The 7,750-nt window shown below is 53.7% G+C and overlaps 1 protein-coding gene across 1 annotated transcript; it reads left to right on the forward strand.

Moving 5' to 3' along the window:
• Nucleotides 1–1,480: 1,480 nt before the first annotated feature.
• On the forward strand, nt 1,481–5,068 carry UBC (ubiquitin C). The gene is made up of 2 exons (XM_084867427.1): nt 1,481–1,702; nt 2,939–5,068. Exon 2 carries the CDS (start codon nt 2,942–2,944, stop codon nt 4,997–4,999), a length of 2,058 nt encoding a protein of 685 aa, XP_084723553.1. The 5' UTR covers nt 1,481–1,702; nt 2,939–2,941; the 3' UTR covers nt 5,000–5,068.
• The last annotated feature ends 2,682 nt before the right edge of the window (nt 5,069–7,750 follow it).

The raw sequence follows: 7,750 nt of genomic DNA on the forward strand, positions 1-7,750 counted from the left end.
GGCCATGGCGAGGTGCTTCCCAGGGGACCTTTTATTTTGTGTGCTAGTCGCTTGGCAACTAGGCCCAGGGGAATGGGCCCAAGGTTAGTCATTTTTTGTTATTTTTCCTCTTGAAGGCCTTAAAGGGTAGACAGACATCCAAGTCTCCCCGCCCACCTCCATTGTTATGCCCTGCACACTTCCCTGGAAGAGTCCAGAAGGAACAGTGACTAAGAAAAGGACAGGAGGGGGAGTTTTTACTGTCAACTTCTAAAAAAAAACCACCCAAACCTGTTTTACACGTTCACCTACATAAAAACACTTTAAAAACAGGCTGAAGGCACAAAGCAGATCACCGTCCACAGGAACCAGGCCCGGCTCGTGACCTTTCCTCCCCGCTGGGCCCCAGTGCAATTCGCCTGTAGAACCACACCTCCTCTCTGGGCTATTATTATTATTATTATTATTTTATTATCTGGGCCATCAGACAGGTGTTCTTCCCCCTGGACATACACAGGACACACACAGGGTGTCCTTTTAAAACCTCAGGCTTCCAAGGGTTCGAGTCCTGAGGTCAATGGGATACCAACCCAGAGGGGGCCTTTGTCTAGAGACTCCAGGACCACCATACCCGCCCCGCCTACCAAACCGGAAGGGGAAAGAACCTTCTAGAGCCATCCAGAAAGTTCTAGGCCTGTCCAGCTTTCAGGGCCAGTTCCGTGTGTGTGTGTGTGTGTGTGTGTGTGTGTGTATGTTGTAGTCTTTTAGAGAATTTATTGGGGGCAAATCGGTTTTGTTTTTGTTTTTGAAGTATTTTCATGCCCACCTCTCTCTCCAAAACCCAGTACAGACGCACCGCGGCCGGGTCTCCCACGCAAACCTTGTTTTTCGCCCATTTTCCTGGGGAACCCGCCCCCCGCGTGTCCTGAGCGGCCCGGCCCGCGGGCTTTTGCCGAGTCATCCGCGCTGTCCCGCTGCCCGCCCGGGGGATGGGCCCGGCCGCGCCGGGGGTGGGGGTGGGGGCCCCGAACCCCTCGCGACGCGCCTGGGGGGGGCGGAGTGGAGAGAATTAGGGAAACACACACACAATCAGGGTCTTCAATGTGACCCCAAAATAAAGGCCCCTCCTGTGGGCGGGGGGAGGGGAGCGGCACCCCGACTCCGCAGGAGGCGCTGGGCCGAACCCCGGTCCGCCAAGGGCGCGTCCCGAGACCCGGGGGGGGGGCGGCGGGGCTGAGGGAGCGGGGCGTCGGGGTCGAGAAGCGGGATTGCGGGGCGGGGGACGCGGGGCTCCCCCACCCGCTCCGAGCGCCCGCCGACTCCGGGCCGGGTTTTCGCTTCCGCCGCGGGCGCCCCCCCACCCCCACCCGCCCGTCAGGCGCCGGCCGCGTCGTCCGGGACGCAGCGCGCAGCGAACGCGCTGATCCCTCCGCCCGGCCCTCAGGAGAGCCGCCCCCCCTCCCCGCCCGGTTCCGCCCAGAGTCCCGGCCTTCGCCAGAGAACCTTCTGGAAGGGGACTTAGAGGACACGGGGCGCTCGTTCCCCCCGCGGCTGGCGGAAGGGCGGGGAAAAGTAGTCCCTCGCCTCATTTCCGCGGAGGGATCCGCGGCGCGGCGCCGGCGCGGCTATATAAGGCGGCGCCGGGCGTGGCGCACGCAGTTCGCGGTCACTCGCAGCGCAGTTACTGTTCTCTCGTCGCCCGCAGCTTCCCTCGTCGCTCTCGGTGAGTGGGCTCGGCCGCGGCCGGGGGCGGGGGGCTGGGGGCGGTGCTCGGGGCCGTCCCGCTCCGAGGGGAGCGGCGGGGGCGGCCGGCGGAGTGTCCGTAGCGGACTGAGGCGGCTGAGGGGACCTTCGTCGTGCGGGTTCTCGGCCTGAGGAGACTCTGAGGGGACAGGGCCGCCGCGAAATGGCGGCCTGTGAGGCGGCGCCGGCGCCGGCGCCGGCGGGCGGGCTGAGGGGAATGTGGGGGGGACGCGGCGGGCGGGGCGGGGAGAGCGCGGCGTTGGGTTTGGGTTTGGCCGGAGGGGCTGGGCGGCGCGGGTGGGCCCACCATGGCGGCCCGGTCGCGGCCTAACGGGCCGGAAGTCGCCGCGGCGACAGGGCGCCGCGAGGGGGCCCAACCCGGCCGGGCGAGTGCCGCTCGGAACCGACACGGACCCGCACCCACGGCGGGGCTGCGCCCGCGTGACGTCACCCGCTGTGGGCGCACAATGCCGGGCGGGGCCGCCCGCCGCGGGCGCTAGGATTCCTCTCGGGCGGCGGGACGCGGGGCTTGGGCCCGGGCTGAGCTGAGGAGGCGGACGTGCAGGGACGGGGAGTGCGGAGCCCGGAATTGTGCTGGGGCCCAGTTCCCCTGCTTCTCCCGAGTAAGTGCCTGGACCTGGGGTTCCGACTCTGCCGAGGAGGTTCCGTTTCACTTTGAGGTCTGGTAGGCAAGTTTCATTTTTTACTTCATAAATTTTCCAGGGTGGCGTTGGTTAGTAATACTGGGCAGGTTTTAAGTGTCCGTGTTTATGGTACCTGATCTGTGTTGGGTTAGGCGAGTAGTTTTTTTTGTTTTTTTTCTTGTGTGTGTGTGTGTGTTTGGTTCCTTGCCTTAGGCAAGTGTTTAGCTTAGTCATTGGGGCCAATAAAAACTTGACACGTCGCCCTGACCGGTTTGGCTCACTGGGTAGAGAGTTAGTTGGCCTGTGGACTGAAAGGTCCCAGGTTCCAACCGGTCAAGGGCATGTACCTTGGTTTCGGGCACATCCCCACTAGGGGGCGTGCAGGAGGCAGCTGATGGATGATTCTGATAAATGCTTCTAACTATTATCTCTCTTCTCTGTAAGAAATCAATTTTATATATATATATATGTTTTTTTAAATGACATTTCTAGCTTTAAGAATGTGTTCACTGGTGAATTGCCTGCTAAACTCTTGGTTCTTTTTTGTTTTTTCTCTCTTTTTGTTCTAACAGACAATGCAGATCTTTGTGAAGACCCTGACTGGCAAGACCATCACCCTCGAGGTCGAGCCCAGTGACACCATCGAGAATGTCAAGGCCAAGATCCAAGACAAAGAGGGCATCCCCCCAGACCAGCAGCGGCTGATCTTTGCCGGCAAACAGCTGGAAGATGGACGCACCCTGTCCGACTACAACATCCAGAAAGAGTCCACTCTGCACCTGGTCCTGCGCCTCAGAGGTGGGATGCAGATCTTCGTGAAGACCCTGACTGGCAAGACCATCACCCTCGAGGTCGAGCCCAGTGACACCATCGAGAATGTCAAGGCCAAGATCCAAGACAAAGAGGGCATCCCCCCAGACCAGCAGCGGCTGATCTTTGCCGGCAAGCAGCTGGAAGATGGGCGCACCCTGTCTGACTACAACATCCAGAAAGAGTCCACTCTGCACCTGGTCCTGCGCCTCAGAGGTGGGATGCAGATCTTCGTGAAGACCCTGACTGGCAAGACCATCACCCTCGAGGTCGAGCCCAGTGACACCATCGAGAATGTCAAGGCCAAGATCCAAGACAAAGAGGGCATCCCCCCAGACCAGCAGAGGCTGATCTTTGCCGGCAAGCAGCTGGAAGACGGGCGCACCCTGTCCGACTACAACATCCAGAAAGAGTCCACTCTGCACCTGGTCCTGCGCCTCAGAGGTGGGATGCAGATCTTCGTGAAGACCCTGACTGGCAAGACCATCACCCTCGAGGTCGAGCCCAGTGACACCATCGAGAATGTCAAGGCCAAGATCCAAGACAAAGAGGGCATCCCCCCAGACCAGCAGAGGCTGATCTTTGCCGGCAAGCAGCTGGAAGACGGGCGCACCCTGTCCGACTACAACATCCAGAAAGAGTCCACTCTGCACCTGGTCCTGCGCCTCAGAGGTGGGATGCAGATCTTCGTGAAGACCCTGACTGGCAAGACCATCACCCTCGAGGTCGAGCCCAGTGACACCATCGAGAATGTCAAGGCCAAGATCCAAGACAAAGAGGGCATCCCCCCAGACCAGCAGCGGCTGATCTTTGCTGGCAAGCAGCTGGAAGACGGGCGCACCCTGTCTGACTACAACATCCAGAAAGAGTCCACTCTGCACCTGGTCCTGCGCCTCAGAGGTGGGATGCAGATCTTCGTGAAGACCCTGACTGGCAAGACCATCACCCTCGAGGTCGAGCCCAGTGACACCATCGAGAATGTCAAGGCCAAGATCCAAGACAAAGAGGGCATCCCCCCAGACCAGCAGAGGCTGATCTTTGCCGGCAAGCAGCTGGAAGACGGGCGCACCCTGTCCGACTACAACATCCAGAAAGAGTCCACTCTGCACCTGGTCCTGCGCCTCAGAGGTGGGATGCAGATCTTCGTGAAGACCCTGACTGGCAAGACCATCACCCTCGAGGTCGAGCCCAGTGACACCATCGAGAATGTCAAGGCCAAGATCCAAGACAAAGAGGGCATCCCCCCAGACCAGCAGCGGCTGATCTTTGCTGGCAAGCAGCTGGAAGACGGGCGCACCCTGTCTGACTACAACATCCAGAAAGAGTCCACTCTGCACCTGGTCCTGCGCCTCAGAGGTGGGATGCAGATCTTCGTGAAGACCCTGACTGGCAAGACCATCACCCTCGAGGTCGAGCCCAGTGACACCATCGAGAATGTCAAGGCCAAGATCCAAGACAAAGAGGGCATCCCCCCAGACCAGCAGCGGCTGATCTTTGCTGGCAAGCAGCTGGAAGACGGGCGCACCCTGTCTGACTACAACATCCAGAAAGAGTCCACTCTGCACCTGGTCCTGCGCCTCAGAGGTGGGATGCAGATCTTCGTGAAGACCCTGACTGGCAAGACCATCACCCTCGAGGTCGAGCCCAGTGACACCATCGAGAATGTCAAGGCCAAGATCCAAGACAAAGAGGGCATCCCCCCAGACCAGCAGCGGCTGATCTTTGCTGGCAAGCAGCTGGAAGACGGGCGCACCCTGTCCGACTACAACATCCAGAAGGAGTCCACTCTGCACCTGGTCCTGCGCCTCAGAGGAGGTGTCTAAGCTATCCCGTTTAAGCTTTCAACCAATTTAAATTGCACTTTTCTTTCAATAAAGTTGTTGCATTCCCAAGTGGCGTGATTTTTTCCCCCTTTATCAGTGCTAAGTAAGATTTTTATTTAGGTGGAGTGTGAGGAGGGGTCAAGGTTTTTAGGCCAATAAGATTTTATGGTAAGGAGGTAACGTTATAATGTGGCCTAATATAGTTGTGAGTGAGAAAAGTTGGAAAATTGGGAGGTTTGCAATTAGAATTTTCCGTATGTCCACATAAATGTAGATATATTAGTAAACTACTGACTTCAAAATTCTGAGTTTGGGCATAGTGTTAGGAACCTGAGAATGAAGAAAGTTTCAGGAATACCAGAAAGATTAAAAAAAAAGGGGGGGATGTGGGGGGGGGGAGTGGTTGAAGGGAACATAAAGTAGAAATCAACTTCAAAATCTATTTAAAATCTAAAGTTGCATAGAAAGTTCTTTGACCAGATCTATTTTTTTAAATTAAGGTATCACATATTTGTCCTTAACCCTCCATTCCAACGCCCCCACCCTCCTATTGTCCTTGACCACTGCTTAGGCTATTTAAAGAAAGGTAATATGCATTATGCTAGTGGTTATTTAGAGAACTAAAACTGGTTGAAATACAATGGCTAAAGATTCAATATCCCTCAATTTCATGTAACAGCAGATGCAAAGTTTAACTTGGTGAAGCAATTTTCTCTTGATCCCCAGAAGTCCGGTCTCCACTAGTCCTCACGGTGGAGAGAGATGTGTTCTCACTTGCTAATAAAATACCTGATGTCAACAGGTTTTAAGTCCTAGATTTGGGGATTATAATTAGGAAAGGACTTTTAGAAACCACAGAAATTGTAGGCAAATCCATTCTGGTACGTAATGCACATATCAATGAATTTCTATGGCTCCCTGCAAGTCTGGAGAGCAATGTCACAACCTCAGGAGCCCCACCAGCACCTGTAACCACTTCTGGTCACGTTGGGAGTTGTGTAATTTTGAAGTTCATTACAGAATGAATGGCCCTAGCTGGTTTGGCTCAGTGGATAGAGCCTTGACCTGCAGACAAGGATCCTGGGTTCGATGACAGTTCCGGTTTGCAGGCTCAATCCCCAGTAGGAGGCAGCAGATTGATGGTTCTCATCGATGTTTCTACTCCCTCTGAAATATATGTATATACATCTGAAATGAATGGTCATGACAGGAAATAAAAACCAGTTGCTTGAAAATGACCACTGCAGGACACGCATTGCAAAGCTCCTAAATGTTGACTACATTTTGAAAGTCCAGGTACAAGTGGGTGGGTGGCTAGTAACAGTTGAAAAGGGACTGGTCATCTCGTGGTGGCCTGATGCCCCTTAAGATAAAAGGGGACCCTGCCTGCCTCCCCAGAGCAGGGAGCGTCTTGCAATCGGAGCATTAGCCCCAGAGCTGGGTTTCAGGGTCGGGGTGCTCAAACACCAGGCTCCTCGAAGTACAGCTTCCGGCCAAGTGTGACGGGAATCACAAATCCCAATAGGAAGACCAATGCGCACACATTAACAACCAGATGTAGAAAGCTGAATTACAAGCTTATTCCCAGGAAAGAACAGTTAGGAATATATTTCCCTCGTTACATATAATATATACATTTGTGTGTGTTAAAATTCAAAGATAGCCTGTCTAAATTCGTAGGGTAGCCATTTTTACTCAGTGATAACTACTTTTTAATTAAAGTTGCCCTTTTTTGTACTTTTCCCCCTGTGTAGTATATATTACATAATACACACACACACACACACACACACACGATCATAACAGCTTTCAGCTTTTTTCAAAATAGCCCATAAAAGAGTATATTCTCTTCATGTTGTTTCAACTACAAATCAGAAAATACAAATTTCCTTAACCATAAAACTTGCTTTGCACATTATTTACATGTCCCCAAATTCTACAGCATGTCAAACGCCACAGGGTTTGACTACATGGCACCATCGGCGTTTCTTTAGTTAACTCTGGACATTATTTTCCACTCCAGCATATCTAGATCTGCCTCCTCCTCGTTCATACTCTTTTTTTTTAAAAACAAAAAACATTTTACTGACTTTTTTACAGAGAGGGAGAGGGATAGAAAGTTAGAAACATCAATGAGAGATCGATCAGCTGCCTCCTGCACACCCCCTACTGGGGATGTGCCTGCAACCAAGGTCCATATCCTTGACCAGAATCGAACCTGGGACCTTCAGTCGGCAGGCCAACTCTCTATCCACTGAGCCAAACCGGTTAGGGCTGTAGTGGTTTTTTTGTTGTTGTTTGTTTGTTTTTTAATATATTTTATTGATTTTGTACAGAGAGGCAGGGAGAGGGATAGAGAGCCAGAAACATCAATGAGAGAGTCATCGATCAGCCGCCTCTTGCACACCCCCCACTGGGGATATGCCGGCAACGAAGGTCCATGCCCTTGACCGGAATCGAACCCGGTACCCTTCAGTCCGCAGGCCGACACTCTATCCACTGAGCCACACGGTTAGGTCAGTAGTGTTTATGTTTTGTCTGGAAGTTACACATACGGCTTTCCTGTAGGTATGTTGTTTACAGGCTGACAAAGCCTTTTTTTATTATTATTCAAAGGTCGTTCTAGTCTGCAGAGTTCACTTCTGCCAGAAGGAGGAGCAACTGGGAGCAACAGACTGGTTTAGCCAGGAGGCTGCCAGCGCCCCCAAGCGGTTGTAATTGATCAAGTAAGTTGTTCCTCCATATCTTTCC

The sequence above is a fragment of the Pipistrellus hanaki genome, assembly GCF_964339955.1.
Source record: "Pipistrellus hanaki genome assembly, chromosome: 19".
NCBI lineage: Eukaryota > Metazoa > Chordata > Mammalia > Chiroptera > Vespertilionidae > Pipistrellus > Pipistrellus hanaki.